This window comes from Gopherus evgoodei, chromosome 8 (genome assembly GCF_007399415.2).
Source record: "Gopherus evgoodei ecotype Sinaloan lineage chromosome 8, rGopEvg1_v1.p, whole genome shotgun sequence".
NCBI classification, from domain to species: Eukaryota; Metazoa; Chordata; order Testudines; family Testudinidae; genus Gopherus; species Gopherus evgoodei.
The window spans coordinates 80000779-80024004 of record NC_044329.1 but is presented as its reverse complement, the minus strand read 5'-3'; the positions used below and the strand labels follow the sequence as shown (position 1 = coordinate 80024004).

The following is a 23226-nucleotide window of genomic DNA, read 5'->3' as shown; positions in this document are numbered from 1 at the left end:
ATATTTTAAAACTGTCTTGTGGTGCATTCTGAGCTACATTGTGCATGGAAAATACTATACAACATTTTAATGTTGACAAATATATTACAGGCTTACAGCACTTAAGAAAGAAATATAGAGTACAGAATATATTAAATAATTCAGTCTATTTCTTTTTATTTGTAAATCTCATTGTTTCAGAAAAAAATCAGTATTATGAAAATTTCAGTCTAAATGGGATACCTACCAGACATTATAAAAACAAATAGCGTAAGAATTTTGTTAATGAACAGCATTTCAGTTACTCAGAAATGTGTTTTGTGAGCACATGCATATTACAAACAGCATCTTTGTTCTTATGGTAAAATTACATATGATTTATACAAAAAGTGCTTAGCTTGAAAACCATCCCCTTTAATGAGAGACTGCCAAATATGTTTATCATTGCAATCCTAAAAACAGCAAGTTAGATAAATAAAGATTTTTAATAACTTTTTAAAAGATAAAACATACATGGAATTCTGTAAATAAATTAGTTAGCAATTTCATTATCTGGTCTGTGTAATAAAGATAGCTATTAATGAACAGCTATTAAAGAAAATCCTCCAACTATATTTAAAGTTTTCATTCTGGAAATGACAGTATAATATGTTTCAGCACTTACAATATATCTTGTTTATGTTTTAGAAAATGTCATCAAATATTCCAAGAAAAGGCTTAATGTCATTGGTTTCGTCGTCTGAAAGATATCTAATGAAAATGAAGCAAACCAAAAGAATTAAATTGTGAACAATACTGTATACCAAAACCCATGAAATTAGAATATTATTTATAAAACAGCCAGGAAAGATCTGTTTCCAAAAAATAATTTTAAAGTCTATTTGCATGAAAAGCTAATTATGACTAGTAAAATAAAAACTTGTAAGTTAGAAAGAAGAGCATTGCCTATGGCCTAAGATCCTGAGGCGCTCAATACCTCGAAGGATAAGAATCTACAACAGAATACACAAATTATTTTTATTACCTGACATCTATTTCTTTTTTCCTTTCTTTGTTGCAAATAAAAAAATTCTCCTTTCCAATGAATTGAGAAGAACCTGAAATTATTTCTGAGTTAGGAGAAAACTCTGTGTTTTTCAACTCTTGTAGAGGATTTGGATGTTTTCTTTTTTGAAAGCTGAACTGAAATGTATAGGTTACAAAATAAACATGATTAAAAATAACTAATTTTAAGACAATCTTCTATATTGTAATAAACTTTAATAGATAGAGTAGCAGGCAATCAAAGCTATGCTTAATGTGATAGGATTCCAAATTCTAAAAATAAAGATTTGATATATAAAATTGAGATTACACTAGTCAATGGGATATACGTGTGATTAAGGTTCAGTATGGGCGTAAGTGCTTTGTTGAATCAAAGCCTAGAAAACCATCTGACTTGTTAAAATCAGTTCCAAAACACTGCATAATGGAAACTATGGTCAAAATTTAGGTCCTATTTCTTTTGTAAGTGAAAGGCACACAAAGCCAAAAATGGATGAATATACATATTTTAACAACTAAGATAGCTTTCACAAAAATGTATGTGAATAGACACACCAGTCATCCAAATATCCAGACAAGTGAACATGGCAAAACTGAGTAAGTCCAATATAGCAAACAAGTTCACCAAAAAAAAAAAAAAAAAATCACTTCACTGCATTGCAAGAAATTCTGTTATAAATATATCTTTACTTACAGTATTCATATTTTCACATTGTACAGATAATTTCTTTTCTGATGGTGCATTTAATGTAGAAAAGGCAGAATTTTGTAGATGAACACCAGACTTATCTCGTAACATGCAAAAACTGAAAATGTAGGACATTTGGATAATTTAGATATTTATGCATAAGCGTAAATGGTTTTCTCAAAGTTCAGTGCTTTCAATTTCTATCCCTCCACTTCTAAGGTAATTTAAAATAATTCAAAAATTAACTATTTAAAGTAGTTTTCTAAAATGTTCAAACTTCTGACTTTAGAGCTTGTATTCCAGCTTTCCCAAAACCTCAGGGATACACTGATACAAATTTAATAATACATATGTCCCTCAAATATAGACAGTGCTTTTATTGAACTGAATAGTAACTAGTATTATACTTACTTTTTTGAAATGTCACTTGAGACTTTGTTCTCTGAATTCTGAAACAGTGGTTTACATTCTATTGTACTTTGAAAGCAAGTGTTTCCAGATTCTATATTAGAAGGATAATTGTAAAATATAGTCACAAAATAACAAAAGAACTTCTTATGAATCCTTTCTGGAATTCCAGAAGTCATAGTCTCACACAGGAACTTTAATATTCACCAAGTTTTAATGTTTGTTTGGCTTTTTGATTAATTTTAAAATGTCGAGAGAAACAGTCAAACTATCAAACCTGAAGAGTCACATATCCTCTGAAAGATTCAAAGCTACACCTCTACCTCGATATAACGCTGTCCCTGGGAGCCAAAACATCTTACCGTGTTATACTGAACATGCTTTGATCCACCGGAGTGCGCAGCCCCGCCCTCTTGGAGCACTGCTTTACTGTGTTATATCCGAATTTGTGTTATACTGGGTCGCGTTATTTCGAGGTAGAGGTGTATTTCTTTCTTACTGTTCCATGAGTGTTGATCTTGTACCACTACAGAAAAAACTGAATGAGTCAAATATTCTGCTGGTGTAAATCCATGACCTCAGTGGATCAATTTACTGATAGTCTGTGTGGTTCCCTGGATTGGGACCTGAACTGGGGCTCAGAAGATGTATGTTCTATTCCTAGCTCTGCTATGTTATTTTCACCAAGTCACTTTACCTCTCTGAGCTTCCATTTCCCTTCTCACTCTTTGTCTTTAGCTGTTTAGATTTCAAGCACTTCAGGGCAACAACTATATATGTTGTACTATATGTTTATACAGTGTCTAGGCACAATGGAACCCCAATTGCAGTTGAAGACTCTAGGTGCCACAGTAATAAAAATAATAACTAACAATAATAAATTTGGTCTTCGTTTGTCTATACTGGCAAAAATGTGACCCAAAAATTCACCACAAGTAGCAAATCTGGAAATGGAGGTTACTTACCTGTAACTGGGCATTCTCTGAGATGTGTGGTCCCTATCTTTATGCCACATGTGGAATGCAGGTGCTCCATGCACCTGAGACCCAAGATTTCTAGCAAGTAGTGTCCTTGCTCGTGTAGTTGCTCCCCTCATTCTCTATAATGAGGGAATAAGAGAGGGTGTAGATGGATACCTGTCCAGGTCTTCTTTTTAGCATGAACTAGACAGAATCCAAAGAGGGGAAGAAGGGTGGGTCGTGGAGTATAGACAGGAACCACACTTCACAAAGAACCTCCAGTTATAGTTAAGGAAAAAAAGTTACTAACTTTTCGTAACTGTTGGTCTTTGAGATGTGTAGCTTATGTCCATTCCACGCTAGCTGTGTGTACACCGTGTGCACAGCTGCCAGAGATTTTTCCCTTAGTGGTATCCATAAGACCATCTCTAGCACCCCTGGAGCCATGCATGTATGCTCTGGTATAAGGGGTGCTGCCAGCTCAGCATCCTCTCAGTTTCTTCTTGCCAATAACTCCAACAGAGGTGTAGGAAGGTGGGTCATGGAATGGACATGAGTAACACATCTTGAAGAACAATAGCTACAAAGGGTTAGCAACGATTTTTTCTTCTTTGAGTGCTTCCTCACATCCATTCCATGCTAGGTGACTCACAACCAGTATCCTCAGAGGTTGGCTTGGAGTTTATGGACCTGCTGACTGAAACATCACTCTTCCAAAATTGGCATTGTCACGTCTGCTGGTGATGGCGCAGTGGGACATGAAGGTATGAACCGATGACCATGTCGCGGCTCAGCTGATGTCCTGGATTGGTATTTGTGCAAGAAACACTGACAAAGCCTGAGCTTTTGTGGAATGAGCAGTCACAATGGCTGGAGATGGAACCTTCACTTGCTTGTAACAAACCTGGATATAGGCCATTTTCCAGGACGAGACTTTTTGGGATGACATCAGCAGCACTCTCATACTTTCCGCTACTGCTACAAAGAGTTGCACAGACTTTTCTGAAGGGCTTACTCCTCTCAATATAGAATGCCTAACGTATGGAGCCGACATTCCTCAGCACTCACTCTATAGACCCCCTTTGGAGAAGAAAATCCACCACCTGCCAGAGGATCTCCTCAGGATATCCCTGAGGAGAGCCCAGGAAGGGGGGTGGTTCAGAGGAGTGGAAAGAAACTCAGCAGTGTAGCCAGAGTGGATATCTAGTACCCACTTCTTCACTGTTATTGTCCTCTAGTTGTGGGCAAAGTACAGTAGATGGACTCCAAAACTTTGTGGGAGGATGGGGGGAAGCGATGGCAGCAGTAATGGTATGCAGTTCTAGAGCTTCCCATCAACAGTAACCTCTGGAAGGCAGATGGGTTTGAGTGGCTGAGGTTGAGGAGGATGCATATCTTAGTCTATGTACTTTCTGGAATTTGCATGATGTCTCATATAGGTGCTGGTGACAGAAAGGCTGGTGAAGAGGCCTTGGCTTACACATCTGTTTGTGTTGGTTCCTCTTCGGGGCAAGGGTATAACTACCCAGGATGTATAGGACTGTCCTGAGTCTTTTAATGGGTGTAGTGACTTATCTGTCTTCTCATGAAAGTGATGAGACTCAAAGGGCAAGTCCTAAACCTCCCTGGAGAACTCCGAAGAGTGAAGCCACAATTCATGTCTCATAACTGTCACCATGGCCACTGATTTAGGTGTGGTGTCCGCCACGTCCATGCCGCTTGCAATGATGTCTTAGCTACCAGTTTGCTCTCATCAGTAAGAGCTTAGAATTGGATATTCTCCTCCTGAGGTACTTTGGATAGGAATGGATAGGAATGTACTCCAGAAAGGCCACCGAGGACACCTGAGCTCTGGTTGAGTGGGCCCTCATGAATGGTGGTGGTGGGACCTGTGCCAGCTCGTACCAGGTCCGGATGCAGGAGGTGACCCAGTTGGAAATCCTCTGCGAGGACACCATAAGGCCCTTCATCCTGTCCGCTGTGACAATGAAGAGCAGGGTCGACTTGCAGAAAGGCTTGGTATGCTCCAGGTAAAATGCCAGGGCATGTCTGACGTACAGGGTGTGCAGCCTCCTTTCTTCACTAGTGATGTGTGGCCTGGGACAAAATGCCAGGAGGAAGATGTCCTGGTTAACATGGAAGGAAGACACCACTTTCAGCAGAAAGGCCAGATGTGGTTGTAACTGAACCTTGTCCTTGCAGAACACCGTATATGGTGGCTCTAACATCAGAGCTTTAATCTCTGAGACTCATCTCGCTGACATTACCGTTACAAGGAAGGTGACCTTCCATGACAGGTGGGAAAGAGAACAGGAGCCCAACAGCTCAAAGGGTGGGCCTGTGAGCCTAGAAGGAACCAAGTTAAGGTCCCACTGTGGGGATAGGAGCCTGGACTGGCGGGAAGAGGCTCTCGAGGCTTCTCAAGAATCTGACTGACAGGTCATGAGAGAACACCATCTGACCTTGGATTGGAGGGTGGAAGGCAGAGATGGTCGTGAGAGGCATCCTGATTGAAGAGTGTGCCAGACCCTGGTTCTTCAGATGGAGAAGGCAGTCTAGGATAAACTATATGGATGAGCGTGACAGAGAAATACTGTGCTCGGACGCCCAGTGGGAAACCTGGCCAAGGGGACAAGGTTAAGTCGCTCTAGTGGAAGGCTTCCTACTTCCCAGGAGGACCTGCTGGACCTCATGAGAGCAGGTACTCTCCTCTGGGTTCAGCCACGCAGCCTCCATACCGAGAAGTGGAGGGGGGCAAGGCTGGGATGTACGAGATGCCCATGGTCCTGAGACAGCAGGTCCAGTTGGTTAGGGAGGGGCCAAACCAGTGCTGGCATGGCCACGCCAGGGTGATCACGATAACTTATGCCTTGTTTCTCTTGATCTTTGCCAGGGCCCTGCTGATGAGCAGAATGAGCAGGAACGCATACATCAGGCTCCCAGACCATGACAGGAGGAAGGCATCAGAGAGAGAGAGGCCTTGCCCAGACCCTGCAGAGAACAAAAACAATGGCATTTTCTGTTTTGTCTGGTGGTGAACAGGTCCACTTGGGGAGATCCCCACCTCTGGAAGATCATGCAGGCTACCTCCAAGTGGAGCGACCACTCGTGATGAGAGGAGAAGAACCTGTTGAGGTGATCCGCCAGTATGTTTCTGATGCTGAGAAGATGACAAGCTTCCAAGTGGATCTTGTAGCTGATGCAGAAATCCCCCTTATAGAATGCCTTTTGGCAGAGAGCCGACGAGCGTGCTCCCCCTTACCTGTTGATGTAGAACATCAAGACTGTGTTGTCCGTCACTCTCACTGCTTTGCCCGTCAGGTGTGGTAAGAAGACTCCTCGTGCCAAGCGGATCACTCTGAGCTCTTTGACGTTTATCTGCAACATCATCTCTTCCGGGGACCACATGCCCTGGGTCTGGAGGTCGTAGATAAGTGCTCCCCAGCAGAGGTCCAAGGCATCCGATATCAACTCGATTGAGTGACAAGGGCTCTCAAATTGAACTCCCTCCAGAACTGCAATGGGGCCGGTCCACCACTGCAGCAAGGTAAGTATCGTCAGTGGAATGGTAGTAACCTTTTCCAGGTGATCTCTGGACTGGGAATAGACCGTCGCCAGCCACAGCTGTAAGGGCCGCATCCAGAGCCTGGCATGGTGACCGACATACATACATGCTGCCATGTGGCCCAGCAGGCAAAGGAAAACTCTGGCCATGGTCAGGGGAACACAGAGACTCCTGCAATGAGGTCCACCAACGCTTGGAACTTCTCCTGTGGCAGAAATGCTCTGGCGCATGTGGAGTTGACCACCACTTCGATGAACTCTATCCTCTACACTGGAACTAATGTGACTTTTTTGTCATTTACAAGCCCAGGGATCAGCAGGTGTCCCGCAGCACTTCAACATCCCTTTGGACTTGGGAACTGGAGTGGCCTTTGATGAGCCAGTCATTGAGGTATGGGTAGATCTAGATACCCAATGCCTGAGGTAAGCGACTACCACCGACATCCACTTGGTAAACAACCTTGGTGCTGTTGGGAGGACCACAAACTGATAGTGATGGGGTCCCACCATAAATCGTAGGAAGCATCTGTGACCTTGAAAGATCGCTATGTGGAAATATGTGTCCTTCAAGTTGAGGGTGGCATACCAGTCCTCCAAGATCCAGAGAGGGAATGATGGAGGCCAGTGAGACCATGCGGAACTTCAATTGCTTTAGGTATTTGTTGAGGTCTCGCAGGTCCAGGATGGGCTGTAGACTGCCCTTGGCTTTTGGGATTAAAAAGCACAAGGAACAGAACCCCTTGTTCCTGTACTCGTGAGGAACCTCCTCCATCTTCCCCAACTGCAGCAACCCTTCTGCCTCCTGCGCGAGGAGACTTTCTCGTGAGAGGGATCCCTGAACAGGGATGGGGAAGTGGGGGTGGGAAGGAGGGGTAGAAAGAAACTGGAGCATATAACCCTATGCTATTGCATTGAGGACCTAGCAGTCGGAAGTTATAGTGGTCCATATAGAGAAGAAAAAGAAAGGCGTTTGCAGAAAAGTGGGAAAGATGGATCTGGGGTATAGTCTGGTAGGTCTCCCTTGGGCGCACCCTCAAAATGCTCGCTTGCCACCCTGCTTATTGAGGGTTGAGCCTGACTAGGCAGAGGGTCGAAGAAGTGGGTGGCTAGGGCGGCACTTGTAGCCTCTACTCTTTGTGTGAGGTGGCTCCTGTCGCGGTTGGCTCCCTTGGCCCTGAGATTGCTGTGGTTTGAACGGCTTACAGGCTGGACTGGGGACGTACAGCCCTAGAGTTTTCAGGGTATCGCGGGAGTCCTTTAGTTCCTGCAGCTTATTGTCTGCTCTGCAAACAGAGCCTGGTCATCGAAGGGGAGGTCCTGCACTGACTGCTGTGCTTAAGTCAATGAGCCAGAGAGGAGCTGCCAGGATGCCTGCTGCTTGGGGTCTGCTGCATATGAAACTGCCTGGAGGGTCACTCTGGCTGAAGCTGTGTCCTCTTCAAGGATTGCCCGGAATTCCTTCCTGGACTGTTCAGGAAGTGAAACCTCAAACTTGGCCATGGCCTGCCACATGTTATAATTGTAGTGACCAAGGAGGGCTTGGTGATTGGCCACTCTCAACTGAAGGCTGGAAGACGAATACATTTTTTGCCCAAACAGATCCAGTCTCTTCAAGTCTTTATTCTTGGGCGTAGCCCTGGTTTGACCTTGTCATAAACAGATAGCTAAGGGTTAATGTTCTTTTACCTGTAAAGGTTTAACACAGGGAACCTGAAACACCTGACCAGAGGACCAATCAGGAAACAAGACTTTTTCAAATCTGAGTGGAGGGAAGTTTTCGGGTGTGAGTTCTTTGTTCTTTGTCTTGGATTGGTGACCCTCTCGGCTCTTGAGAGTGATTTTTCTACCTCCAGGCTTTCTAATCTTCTGTTTTCAAGTTGTAAGTACAAGGATAGTAAGACAATAGGTTTATATTGTTCTTTTTGTATTTACATGTGTGTAGTTGCTGGAGTGTATTCTTTTTGGATAAGGCTGTTTATTCATTTTTCTTTTAAGCAATTGACCCTGTATATTGTCACCTGGATACAGAGACTATGTTAAATGTCTTTTTCTTTCTTTTTAAGACCTGTTGGAGTTTTTCTTTAGTGGGGACTCCAGGGAATTGAGTCTGCAGCTCACCAGGGAATTGGTGGGAGGGAGAAGTCAGGGGGAAAATCTCTTTGTGTTAGATTTTCTAAGCCCGACTTTGCATACACTCTGGGTAAGGGGGAAGAGAGATTAGCTCTCTCGGTACTTGTGTTTCCAGGACTGGAAGCAGGGAATCTCCTAGGGTCGTCCAGGGAGGGGAGCCTGGGAGGAAGTAACAAGGAAACAAGGGGAGGGGGTTATTTCCCTTTGTTGTAGGACTCAAGGCATCTGAGTCTGGGGGTCCCCCAGGGAAGGTTTTGGGGAGACCACAGTGAGCTAGGCACTGTATAATTCCTGGCTGCTGGCAGCTTTACCAGGTCCAAGCTGGTAACTAAGCTTGGAGGTTTTCATGCTAACACCCATATTTTGGACGCTAAGGTCCAGATCTGGGAAAAAATGTTATGACAGACCCTGCCTCTCTCTTTAAGTAACAGCCTCAGCTACGAGTGAGTTTGGGACCAGGTGAGTGTACAGGTACTCATGACCTTTAGCTGACACAAAGTATTTGCGTTCATCCCTTTTTGAAATGGGGGGCAGGGAGGAGGGGGTTTGCTATAGGACATTAGTAATTTTCGATACCTCTTCATGTAGGGGCAAAGCCACCCTAGCAGGTGCTGTAGAGCAAAGGACTTTGAACAGGGTGTCCGCTGGCTCCTCTAGTTCCTCTGTGTGGGGCCCCAGGTTGGAGGCGCCCCCTTCAATAGTTCTTGATGAATTTTAGCATTATCTTGTGCAACTGGGTGAGGAGGACTCATAATAGCTTTGTCCAGAGATGACGAGGAAGAAGCTGGTGCCGTAGGAGCTGTCATAGCTCCTGGTGGTCCCACTGGCTGTTCCCGTGGGTCCTCATGAGCCTGGGGGAGCTTCTCTTCTTGGGCCTCAAGAACAGTGGGATGCTGAAGCCAAATGGCCTATCCGAGGCTCCCGACGTTGACTGGATGGTCTGCGAAAGTTGGGTAAACTCCAGGGTTACCAGGCTGCTGGCCACTGGCCTTGGAGCCATGGGGTCAGTGGCAGTGCTGATGACGTAGATGGTACCACCGGTGCCGGGGCTTGTCCCAATGTCAAGGACTCCTGCTCAGTGCCAGAGTTGGAAGCAGAGTGGTTGTCAGGTGACCATGATCAGGCAGACTGTTGGCCCGTCTCTGTGCAGTGCCAGCTGCTATGCCTAGACATAGACCTGTCTGATCAAGAAGAGTTCGTCACATAGGGCCTTGGAGATTGGCGGCGTTTGGCCTATTGGTGTTGGTAATCCCTCAATCTACGCCTCATGCTGCTCGACGGGTACCGGGATCTAGACCAGGACCGGGAGCTGGAATGGGCCAGTTATTGGATCTCCCTGACAGTGGAGATCCGCGTCTTGGTGACATGTGTCAGTGGGTGAGTGACTGGTGGCTCTGTTCAAACTATCAGTTGCATGATCAGTGTCAAGGCAATGGAGACATGAAGGGCCAGTCTTGATGCTCTTGCTGGGGGCTACGTGCCTCTGTAGGTATGTGCCAGGTCAGCGGCAAGCTGCACCTCGAATCCCGCCGTCGGTGCCCAGGGTCCAGAGACCAAAGAGGGCTTCGCTGAGCTGGCCTCCCTACTTTTGATGAGGAGTGGTCCTGCTGAAGCAGTGACACACAGGGACATCCCAAGGCGGGTTTACCCCTGCACTGGGGTACTGCCAGAGCCAGTATGGGTGGCACTGGTAGCATCAGGATCTCCTGCGCTGCCTGCAGGGTGTCAATGGGACCTCCAGTTGACAGAGGCCCTCATCACTGTCTGGCATGGCAGGCATGTTACGGGATGGGCTAGACCACTCGACTTGAGCTGGGGCCTGACTCCCTGACGGAGGTGCTGAGCTGCCCAGCACAGGTTTTAGCTCTCCTCCAGCCCTCCTTTCCTTTAGGGCAGTGTTTCCCAAACTTGCAACGCCACTTGTTTAGGGAAAGCCCCTGGAGGGCTGGGCAGGTTAGTGTACCTTCCGCGTCCGCAGGTCCGGCCGATCGTGGCTCTCACTGGCCATGGTTTGACGCTTCAGGCCAATGGGAGCTGCTGGAAGCAGCACAGGCCAAGGGATGTACTGGCCGCCACTTCCAGCAGCTCCATTGGCCTGGAGCAGCGAACCGCAGCCAGTGGGAGCCGTGATCGCCCGGAAAACTTTCATAAGAAACAATGAATGAGCACAATGCTAGCTGAAGCAGCAGATGTTCCAGCACCGTCACTGGTGGCAAGAAGGAACTGAGCGTGGGGGGAGCCAGAGGGCGCCAGAGCTGATCCCCTACGGATACTACTGAGGGAAAAACTTCTGGCACCAGTGCATGTGGCAAGCACACACACATAATATGAAATGGACGTGAGTAAGCACTCAAAAAAGAGGAGGTTGGAGGATATTTTTGCCTTATCGCACCCTCACAGAGTTAAGTTTCAGTTTGTACCTGAGTGTGAGGCATTATGGTACTCAGAACCAATGGATCTAATGTGACTATGGGCATGGTTGTCAGTGGATCCTGATGGGAGTCAATCAGTATCATCAAAGAGGAGTCCAACTTGGAAATTTCGGTTGGTGCTGATCTTTCAGCTTATGAGTTGGAGCCAGAGCCAGAACCGACAGATCTGTTCTCTTTCGTGCCTTGTGGCCAGAAGATTTAGGTGAACCTAAGTCTTTAGGACTCTCACAACTTGAACAGAGACAGAAAGGGATCCTTTCTTTTAAGAGCAGATCTAGCAGGGGATATGTTCTTTTGTCTATGAGAGTGCCCCTTATGCTCATGAAAGACCTAAGCTAATGATTACTTCGGAAGTTGGGCTGAACAACTCTGGCCTCTAGTACAGAGCTTGTCCTCAAAGGGGCACTGCTCACAGCCTGAAGCCGACGTACAGGGAGTTCTCCCCAGCCGAGATCTGATGGGGGTCTCATGGCCTTCTCCATAAGATACTTCCTCAGTCAAAGCTCTCATCCATCTCAGTTTCAGGGAGGGAAGCAGCAGCAATTGCTGCACTTGGCAGAGATATAAGCCTTCCCAAGGCAGTAAAGGCAGCATTAGTGTTCATCACCGATCGAGAAGGAGCAGGTATAGGAGAGACAGTTCTTAAACCTTGGGACTCTGGGCACAGTCCTTCTCCCAAGGAAAGGTCCCTGAGGTGAGGGAAAAAGACGGTTACTCACCTTTGTAACTGTTGTTCTTCGAGATGTGTTGCTCACATCCATTCCAGTTAGGTGTGCGCGCCGCGCGTGCACGTTCGTCGGAAACTTTTTTACCCTAGCAACTCCAGTGGGCCGGCAGGTCGCCCCCTGGAGTGGCGCCGCCATGGCGCTCAATATATATCCCTGCCGGCCCACCCGCTCCTCAGTTCCTTCTTGCCGGCTACTCCGACAGTGGGGAAGGAGGGCGGGTGTGGAATGGATGTGAGCAACACATCTCGAAGAACAACAGTTACAAAGGTGAGTAACCGTCTTTTCTTCTTCGAGTGATTGCTCACATCCATTCCAGTTAGGTGAATCCCAAGCCATACCTAGGCGGTGGGGTCAGAGTGAGAAGTCGCGGCATGGAGCACTGCAGATCCGAAGGCCGCATCCTCTCTTGACTGCTGGACCAGGGCGTAGTGGGAAGCAAAGGTGTGGACCGATGACCAGGTCGCTGCCCGACAGATTTCCTGGATGGGCACACGGGCGAGGAAAGCCAGCGACGACGCCTGCGCCCTGGTAGAATGCGCAGTCACACGGCCCGTAGGGACGTGGGCCAAGTCATAGCAGGTCCTGATACAGGACGTTACCCATGAGGATAACCTCTGGGAGGAGATAGGAAGAACCTTCATGCGGTCCGCTACCGCCACAAAAAGCTGGGGGGATTTGCGGAAGGGCCTGGTCCTCTCCACGTAGAACGCGAGAGCCCTACGGACATCAAGCGAGTGGAGCTGCTGCTCCCTGCCTGAGGAGTGAGGTTTCGGGAAAAAAAACCGGAAGGAATATCTCTTGGCTGATGTGGAAGGACGAGACTACCTTGGGGAGAAAGGCAGGGTGTGGCCTCAGCTGCACCTTATCTTTGTGGAAGACTGTATACGGGGGGTCTACCACAAGAGCCCGGAGTTCCGACACCCGCCTAGCTGAGGTGATAGCTACTAAAAAGGCAGTCTTCCAAGAGAGGTAAAGCAGGGAGCAAGTAGCTAACGGCTCAAAGGGGGGTCCCATGAGCCGAGACAACACCAAGTTAAGATCCCAGGTTGGAGCAGGGAGTCGGACGTTAGGGTATAAACGTTCCAGACCCTTAAGGAATCTAGACACCGTCGGGTGAGAAAAAACAGAGCGACCATCCGCACCCGGGTGAAAGGTGGAGATAGCTGCCAGGTGGACTCGCAACGACGATATCGCCAGACCCTGCTGTTTGAGGGACCAAACGTAGTCTAAGATATTGGCCAGAGAAACTTCCATAGGGCGGAGATTTCTCTCCACGCACCAACAGGAGGAACGCTTCCACTTGGCCGAATATGTCGCTCTCGTGGAAGGCTTCCTGCTGCCCAAAAGCACCTCCCTCACCGGTGTGGAGCAGCGCAGCTCAGAGCCGGTCAGCCACGCAGGAACCACGCCGCTAGGTGCAGCGACTGCAGGTCCGGGTGACAGAGGGTCCCGTGCTCCTGGGTAATCAGGTCCGGGTGAAGGGGCAGGGGAACTGGGTCGGCTATGGCCAGGTCCAGCAGCATGGGGTACCAATGTTGCCTGGGCCACGCCGGGGCTACCATGATCACACGAGCCCTGTCCCTGCGCACCTTCAGAAGGACCCTGTGGACCAGTGGGAATGGGGGAAACGCGTAGTACAAGTGGGTCGACCACGGAATAAGGAAGGCATCCGCTATCGACCAGGGCTCCCTGCCCTGAAAGGAGCAGAACGCCTGGCATTTCTTGTTCCCCCCGGACGCGAAGAGGTCCACACGGGGATAACCCCACCTCTGGAAGATGGAGAGGGAGACGTCTGGGCGAAGGGACCACTCGTGAGACAGGAAGGATCTGCTCAAGCGATCCGCCAGCGTGTTCCGTACTCCGGGGAGGAAGGAAGCCGTGAGGTGAATGGAGTGGGCTACACAAAAGTCCCAGAGTCGCATCGCCTCGTGACACAGGGGAGAGGATCTGGGGCCGCCTTGCTTGTTGATATAGTACATGGTCGTCGTGTTGTCGGTAAACACCGCGACACAACGACCTTGAAGCTGATGGCAGAACGTTTGACAAGCAAAGCGGACTGCTCTCAACTCCCGCATGTTGATGTGCAACCCCACCTCCTTCGGGGACCACAGGCCCTGCGTTTTCAGGGTTCCCAGGTGGGCCCCCCAGCCTAAATCTGAGGCATCCGTTGTCAGGGACACCGAGGGCTGAGGTGGGTGGAAAGGGAGCCCCGCACATAGCACGGACTGGTCCAGTCACCAGTCGAGAGAATCTAACACCCCTTGGGGGATCGTGACCAGCACGTCTAGCGGCTGTCTTGCCGGCCGGTAATGATCGATGAGCCACAACTGGAGGGGCCTCATGCGGAGCCGAGCGTAACCGGTCACAAAGGTGCAAGCCGCCATGTGGCCTAACAGGGCTAGACATGTCCGCACTGATGTCAAGGGGGCTGCCCGCAGTCGTTGAACGATCGCCGACAATGCCTGGAACCTCTGCAACGGCAGCAGAGCCCTGGCCACAGTGGCGTCCAGGACGGCCCCGATGAACTCCACCCTCTGCGTGGGGATCAGGGTGGACTTGTCCATGTTTATCAAGAGGCCCAAAGTAGCAAACAGGCCGGTGATCACGCGGACATGGCTGCAAACTTGCCGTTCCGACGTGCCCCGAATTAACCAATCGTCTAGGTAAGGGAACACGTGGATACGACTGCGTCGAAGATGTGCCACAACAACTGCCATGCATTTTGTAAATACCCTCGGGGCCGTAGAAAGGCCAAATGGGAGGACTGCAAACTGGAAATGAAGGGGGCCCACCACGAAACGAAGGAAACGTCTGTGGTGTGGCCAAATGGCAATGTGAAAATACGCGTCCTGCATGTCGAGGGCGGCGTACCAGTCTCCCGGATCCAGGGATGGGATAATGGTCCCCAGGGATACCATGCGGAACTTCAACTTCACCAGGTACTTGTTGAGCTCTCGCAAGTCGAGGATAGGCCTGAGGCCTCCCTTGGCCTTGGGGATCAGAAAGTAAAGGGAATAAAACCCCTTGCCTTTCTCGTTTTTCGGAACCGCCTCTATAGCTCCTTTGCTGAGGAGCGTCTGTACCTCCTGCCGAAGGAATTGCTCGTGAGAGGGGTCCCTGAAGAGGGACGAGGAAGGGGGGCGGGAAGGAGGAAATGATACAAACTGCAGGCGGTATCCCGTCTGCACCGTGCGTAAGACCCAGCGGTCCGATGTTATTTGGGTCCACGCCGGGAGGAAAAACGAAAGGCGGTTGGAAAACGGGGGGGAAGGATCCGTGGGGGAAACTGTTACTGCGCCCTCGGGCGCACCTTCAAAATGAAGGCTTGGGTCCAGGCGGGGGCTTAGAGGAGCCTTGGTTCTGCCCCCCTTGGTTCCCCGAATGCCTGCGCCTTCCATTCCTGCCACGGCGCCTATTAAGATCCTGCCGTTGGCGGAACTGGGAATATGGCCTGCGCTGCTGTTGTTGCTGTGGCCGGAAGGGTCTGCGTTGCGTTCCCGGTGTGTGCATCCCGAGGGAGCGCATAATGACCCGATTGTCCTTCAGACTCTTAAGTCTGGGGTCTGTCTTTTCGGAAAACAGGCCCTGGCCTTCGAATGGGAGGTCCTGGATGGTATGTTGGAGCTCTGGAGGAAGGCCAGAGACCTGCAGCCAGGAGATGCGGCGCATCGTTACCCCCGACGCGAGGGTGCGGGCAGCCGAGTCTGCAGCGTCCAAAGAAGCTTGCAAAGATGTACGTGCAACCTTCTTGCCCTCATCTAAGATGGCTGCAAATTCCTGGCGGGCGTCTTGCGGCAGCAGCTCTTTAAATTTGTCTGCTGCCACCCAGGAGTTGAAAGAGTACCTGCTGAGCAGGGCTTGCTGGTTCGAAACCCTGAGCTGCAGCGCCCCAGCCGAGTATACTTTACGTCCAAGAAGGTCCATTCGCCTGGCCTCCCTGGATTTGGGGGCTGGAGCTTCCTGCCCATGACGCTTTCTGTCATTTACCGATTGTACCACCAGGGAACACGGTGTCGGGTGTATATGGAGGTACTCATAGCCTTTAGAGGGGGCCATGTACTTCCTCTCGACGCCCCTCGCCGTAGGGGGGATGGAGGCCGGTGACTGCCAGATGGTATTGGCGTTGGCCTGGATGGTCCTTATGAAGGGTAGGGCGACCCTGGTGGGAGCATCCGATGAGAGGATGGTAACAATCGGATCCTCTATGTCCGAGACCTCCTCGGCTTGTAGGCTCAGATTCTGAGCTACTCGCCTGAGGAGGTCTTGGTGCGCCCTGAGATCCAGCGGGGGGGGGGGGGCTACTGGAGGAGGTACCAGCCACCGCTTCATCAGGGGAGGAGGATGAGGAGACCCCCGGCAAGAGAGTGTCTAATGGGGGGTCTCCCTCGGCCCTCGCCTCTGTCTCAGGAGCCAGAGCGGAGTCTTGCTGCTTGGACCCCTCTTCCCCATCCGGGGAGGGAGGGGGGCGAGACAACGAGGCCTCCGGCACCCTGTGCTCCGCCGTCGCAGGCCTAGCAGGAAGCTGCTGGGGCCCCTGGGCTTGATGGTATGCCCAGGGTGTCCAAAACCCCCACTGCTGCGGGCCTTGGTCGTGTTGTGGCGGGTCGTGAAAGAGCGCCGCCTGCCGGTCGGTGCCCAGCGCATACCCGCTGTCCGTTTGTGAGGAGACCGACGGCTGTCTAGAAGGCCACGGCGGGGCCGACCCTGGCTGGTAAGGGTCTGCGCGGGTCGGCAGGGACGATCTTCTCGGTGCCGGGGATCGGTACCGGGAGTCATAGCGGTGCCGGGATCGGGACCCGGACCGGGTTCTGTCTTGGTGCCGGTATCTGGACCGGTACCGGCCGCCGCTTCGGTGCCGGGATCGGGACCGGGACCTGCCACCAGCTCGGTGCCGGGAGGTCGACCGGGACCGGGACCTGCCACCAGCTCGGTGCCGGGAGGTCGACCAGTGCGGCGAGTGACGGCGGGACTGGCTCCTGGAGTCACGGTGCCGGCATCGGCGGCTGGAGTCCGACCGCGACCGCCTTGAGGTCGACCGGTGCCGCGAGTGCGACCGGTACCGCCGAGGAGAGCGGTGCCGGGACTGCGAGCGGCGATGAGATCTCGACCTGCCGTGACGTCGGGACCTGGACCGCGAGCGCGAGTCCCGAGACGGTGCCGACATCATGGGCTTGCCTCTAGACGCGACCCGCACCGGAGGTACCGGGGGTGGCAGCTGAGTAGGCTCAGTCAAGGCAATGAGGTCCCGTGCCGAGGCGAAGGTCTCCGGCGTGGATGGGACCAATATCTCAACCCCAGATCTCATGGGGGAGCTTGGCGGCACCGGACTCGACGGACCCGCCGGGCCCGGAGTCGACGGTGCCGGTGGCGCCGCGGCCGATGTTGAGGCCGGGCGCTCCAGTCGGGTCTGCCTGGCCGGAGTAGCAGACTTCGACGGTCTTGGTTCTGCCCCCGGTGCCGGAGAAGGTCGGTGCCGGTGCGATCCGGTGCCGGCGCCGAGATCACGGCCTGCGAAGCCGCCGGGTCAAGTGCCGCCTCCATAAGGAGAGTCCGGAGTCTTTGATCTCTCTCCTTTTTTGTCCTGGGCTTAAAAGCCTTGCAGATGCGGCACTTGTCTGATCTGTGCGATTCCCCCAGGCACTTCAGGCACGCGTCGTGGGGGTCGCTGGTAGGCATAGGCTTCTTGCAGGCCGCACACTGCTTGAAGCCCGGCGAACCAGGCATGAGCCCGGTGCCGGGTGCCGGGAAGGGCTAAAGCCCCCGGCAAACAACTATTTACAACCTATCTACACGTAATTACTTAACAATCTAACTAACAACTATAACAATAACGAGAGATAACGAGAGATAACAAGGAGAGCTAGGGACGTGGAGGACAGCTATGCCGCGCTCCACAGTTCCAATGACCGACACGGCGGTAAGAAGGAACTGAGGAGCGGGTGGGCCGGCAGGGATATATATTGAGCGCCATGGCGGCGCCACTCCAGGGGGCGACCTGCCGGCCCACTGGAGTTGCTAGGGTAAAAAAGTTTCCGACGAACGTGCACGCGCGACACGCACACCTAACTGGAATGGATGTGAGCAATCACTCGAAGAAGAACTACTAAAATGGTAAAATACTAAAACTATGTACAAGATGTTTATAGATGGGTAGACAATACTCTCTGGAGACAGAGGATTCTGACTCAGGCCATGCTGCAGTAAGAAGGAACTGGAGAAGTGTCAGTTCAAATCACCCCTTATACCTTTGGTATGGAACATGACAACAACTGCACAGGTGTGGTCCAACAGACATTATTTGCTAGAAATCTCTGGTCTCAGGTGCATGAAGCACCTGTGTGCCCACATGTGGAATACATATAGGGACCACCATTCAAAGAAGAAACTAATTTAGACAGGTTTTTTTACCATTGTATTGTTCAACTCTGCTCAGAATGGGGATAGACAAAACGGTGGTGAAAACAGCTTAGCCTGCTTGAGCCCTATCTGTGCTACAGTTCCTGCCATTGCTACCACCAGAGGTGAATTAAGGGTCACATTTGTCAGTGTAGATGCAACCTATTCTAAGAGTTTAACTTAACATTTGTTACTCTAAAACTCTCATTTTGTTCTGATGCCATTAAGACGATAAATTTTAAAGTTTACATTTATCAACACTGCAGCATAAATAAAAAACCCAACAAATTCACATATTTACAAAATTATCACAATAATTCTGAATTGATCCATCATTTGACTTTCATAATTTGGAGACTTTTAATATGCTTGTTTCCTTAGATATCTTTTCTATTGATTTTAAGCATGTACATAGCTGCAGAACAACAGAAGGAAATACATTGCAAGGTCATTTATTCTAATATGGTTACATTCACTTGTGCGAACAATGAATGTGTAATTCAATATGCAATTTAACAAAGCTTTATTTTATCTTCAAAACCATACCACGTATTGAAACATAGAAAGCAGGAAGGCCAAAACAATTCCTGATTCTCAGGAACCATTCTTTTTCCAACTTGAAGCATGCACCTTGATAAAGCTATCCTACCCAGGCCCTGGTGAGTAGGCCCAATTCTGCAAATTCCATTTACTTCATTGAGATTTGAAGGTGCTCTGTACCTTCTAGAAATGGGACTAAAATGTGAATATTTACATGGAGATACGGGGAAGAAAGGACACTTTCAATTCTCCCAATCTGTATTCTAATCTAATACTGTGGATGGCTCTTCCAGTCATCTATCTTTGTGAGAGAGATTGGTTATGGACTCAATCAGAAAGAACCTGCTTCAGACTGTGATTGTGAAATAAGGAATAATACACATGAAGTCAGATCCATTAACCTGATTATGATATAATGTATGGGAAAAGGGTGGATACGGTGTCTGTAATTCAGGCCACAGGAAGGGAGCAATGTTTGGCAGTTGCAAAGTAATTTCACAGCATTTAGACAGTAGAACTTGCCTGCTGGAAAAAGGCAAAATCTGTTGATCTTAAAACCTCTTAAGTCTATGATGATTCAGAGGGTTAGCAGGTGCTGAGTCTATAATTTGTTGGTAAGGCCTACAATTAATTGTACCAAATTGGTGACAATTGAAGTGAAAACATTAACTATTTACTGCACATCATTTTAACAAATACCCAACTTCTGAGACAGTGAACAAAGGTTCAGTAGAAAATCATCTTTGATATTTAGGCTGCAATAATCTTGAATGAAAAATCTGTCTTTAAACTACAATTCTAAATCAAATGGTCAATTAAGTTACCCACAGATTTTAAGTTAAATTTTACTTTAGATCATAATCTATTACTTTTAACAAAAAGGCGGCGAAGAGTTAATTTGAAGATTATCTGGTACACTGTCCATCTGGTACATACAGTGATAATTATAAACAATAGGTTACACCAAAATAATATTACCTAAATCTTCTCTACTCTCCACACCAGTGAGAAAGCTGCTAGCATGTATTAATTTGTCATCATCAAAATCATCCCAAACTTCATCTCCCAATTCAAAGTTCACATTCAAAGCCTCTGAAAACCAAGAGCTGCTTTTATCTGCATTAGTAAAATTATGCATTAAAGATTCTTTAAGATTTTTCTTTGACGTCATCATCTGATGGCTCTCCTCACTTACAGTCATAGAATGTTCCCAAGAGAAATCTGTAATGCAATTATAATAGAGGTGTAAAACTCTGGATTGCATGCTTAAGACTATTTGTTCAACCCATAAAAAAAAGCAAACTATGTTAGCTACACACTTTTTCTCAACATTATTTTAAAAAAAGTCACCTTCACTCCAAATTCCAGCAAGGGACCCTTATAAAGAATATTTCAAGTCACTTCTGATTTAATTTTTTTTCCAGTGTGAAAATTATGGTCTGGTGGAGTGCAAGTTTAACACTGATGAGCCCAGTCCCTTTACTTCCCCCATTCATTTGCTCTTTATTCACTCTATTTAGTCTTACTCACTGTCTCCCTCTCCTATAAATTCAATTCCTCAAGAACACATTGTCACAGCAGACAAACACATTTTAAACAATTAATTTTAAAAGCATTTAACTAAAATATGTTAAGATAGCTGAACTAAAACATTATTTGAGAGTACTATGCAGGATGGAAGGGTTTCCATTTCCTTTCACTGCTTGCGTAGGAGAAATGAGCATGAGCAGATGTGGCAGCAGTTTCATGTTAGCAGTATTTTCTACTTATTTTGCTATCTTTTGAACACTGGAAATAGAACACAATTGTATACTGTAAATTGGCATGTGTTAGAAATGGAAAGCACGAAATATGCAGTGTATGTAAGTGAAAATAACTTATGTGGTAGGATTGGGACCTTCATCAACAGTGATGGGAAGCAGCAGTAAAGTTTCATTGACTATTAAGATACACTCACATTTATGGAGAAATTAGAACCTTGAAAGGTATTAAAATAAAACTTCAGTTTTTAATATAGATAGAGTGGGAGGTTTTACTAAATGTTAATTTACCTGTTTTAAAGGCCTAATCCAGCAAACAATACAAAGCATAAAGCTCACTTTTCACTCAGATACTCCACTGATGATGGGAAAGGTGTGTGCAAAGCAGAAGGAGATAAACTATCTGATGCATTACAATTGGCATCAATGGGAATAAGCACAGTCATAAGCATCAAACTCAGCAATAAGTATTTACAGATTTAGGCCTAAGGTATTAGAACTAACCACTACGGTTTTCCTTTAAGGGACATTTATTGGCTGAAAGCTCTGCTTGCAACTTTAATTGATTTTAGAAGAAAAGCCAATGTCAAAGCAAGTTCCTTGCCTTGACAGAGCATATTGTATTGCCCTAAATATGCAGTTCCCTGCAACTATGGTGGCTGCTGTAGTGATTTCAACAGGTTTAATTTTGCAAGGAACATTTAACTCAAAACAATGAAAAAAATCATAGAAAATTTCATACATTAGTAATAACTTACTACTCTTTTCATAATTCTCTGATTGCAGCTGGTTCTGAGGTCTACCAAGGATATTAACATTATTCCAGTGTTCTCGTGAAGCTGAGGCAGAAGACTGTGCATAGTCAGACCTTCATACAAATCAGTAAAACAGAGTCACAAGAAAGTTGTGTTTTAAAAATAATTTGATTCAGAAAACAGGTCTTCACTGCTTATGCCAATGAGAGAATTTTAACTGAGCAGGTTTTAAATTCTATTATACTTATAGCAATAATGTAGTACCTCGGCAATGCTGGCAACAAAGATTTCGGTGTAAAAACAAATTGTTTCAGATCCACATTTTGAGATTTATTTAACTGTATCTGCATCTAAAAAAAGATTATTACAGATGATTAGTGTATTATTGTATTTTAATAGTCTGGATCACAGCATTTGCACTTCCCAAAGAATAAGGAAGCCACTACAGGAAGTTATTAATCATATTTATAGAATGAATGCACAAAATGTACAGCTATCTGATGGTAGATTTTTAAAAGTTTTATTACGCACATTATTCAATTTAGCCAGTGAGATCTTGGAGTAATGCAAGTATCTCAGCAAGCCCAGACTGTTAACCACATTTCTTTCGCTGTTATCTATGGGCCTAATCATCCTCCACTGCAGAAAAACCTGCAGGAAGGGGGAAATAAGCATTGCAAAAACTCAGATGCCACATTCTCTCCATAGGGAAGAGGGGTTTGCAGGCACATCCAGCGGGCAAAGTGCTTAGCCTTGAAACTCTGTGGAGTCTAAGAATCTAAAATGAATGTTACTCTTAAAACCTCCTCTGGCAGCACAATTCTCTCAGGACACCAGTATTAATTTTTACTTATAATTTCAGGTAGTATTTCCGTAGGTTGTCACAGACTGGTGGCTTCCAGCTATGCCTGCTATTCAGTCCACCATACTTTCCTAAACCTGCAGAGTACAAACCAGACAGTGTTTGCAAAGAAAGGCTTCCATGGGCTCATGGGAAGCATAACACTCAGCAGCTACACCCTTCCAAGATTACTGGGCCTTTCCCATCCTTTTTGTGCTCCTTTGCTATTTCCATATTTCACAGCAATGGGACACATTTGTCTATACATGTCTATATGTGATTAATAAAATGCCTTCAATCTACCAATACTTATATATTCAATAAACAAAATTAAATAATTTTTTTTTCAGGAGCGTGTATGTTAAAACAAACCTTTAACCGTTTTACTGGGGGAACTGATGAAACTGAGTTTCTGTTCCTTAAATCAGCTAGGTATGAAGAAAACTTTGAATCTCTCTTTAACTCAGATTTCTGTGAAACTCCAACTTTACCTAAGAAAAGGAATTGAAGATTCTTCAGATTAAATTTAAGGGGTAAAATACAGGCCCCATTTGAGTCAATAGGAATTTTGACTTTAACGAGGCTAAGATTTCATCTTTGATGTTTTATAAAAGACAAATTTTAATGCATTTGTTTTCATACAAAAATATTGTGATACAGCATGGCCAGAGGGCAGCAGGAGAGTGTTAGCAGGGAGCCTTATTCCCTGCAAGGGGAGGAAGGTTTATTATAGATTAACTAGAGCACCTGAAGCCAATTAGAGCACCAGCAGTTAGTCATGTGATAAAAAACCCCTGCTTCAGTCATACGGTGTGGGAGTTGGAGCAGGAAGGTTTGGTTGGAGCAGAGAGCAGTTTGAAGGAGTTGGAGAAGAGAACAGTATTGAAGAGAGACAAAAGGAAAGGTTGGAGGAGTGCTGCGGTGGGCTGAGAAATCCAAAAGAAACCCTAGGTAAGGGGCACCTGGCTTGTGTAAAAGGAGGGCAAGAAGCCCCTTCCCAAG

At 47.5% G+C, this 23226-nt stretch overlaps 1 protein-coding gene across 1 annotated transcript in view; it reads right to left on the bottom strand.

Annotated features, from left to right (window-relative positions):
* Positions 1-4814: 4814 nt before the first annotated feature.
* The window catches only part of HFM1 (helicase for meiosis 1), a 103791-nt gene continuing 85379 nt past the window's right edge, over positions 4815-23226 (bottom strand). Inside the window, exons 31-37 of the mRNA XM_030573924.1 lie at positions 22597-22715; positions 21648-21727; positions 21387-21496; positions 19847-20089; positions 7229-7347; positions 6341-6615; positions 4815-5175 (exon numbers count right to left, since the gene is read on the bottom strand). Of these exons, the coding sequence (XP_030429784.1) occupies positions 4815-5175; positions 6341-6615; positions 7229-7347; positions 19847-20089; positions 21387-21496; positions 21648-21727; positions 22597-22715 (1307 nt within the window). The remainder of the gene's footprint in view (positions 5176-6340; positions 6616-7228; positions 7348-19846; positions 20090-21386; positions 21497-21647; positions 21728-22596; positions 22716-23226) is intronic.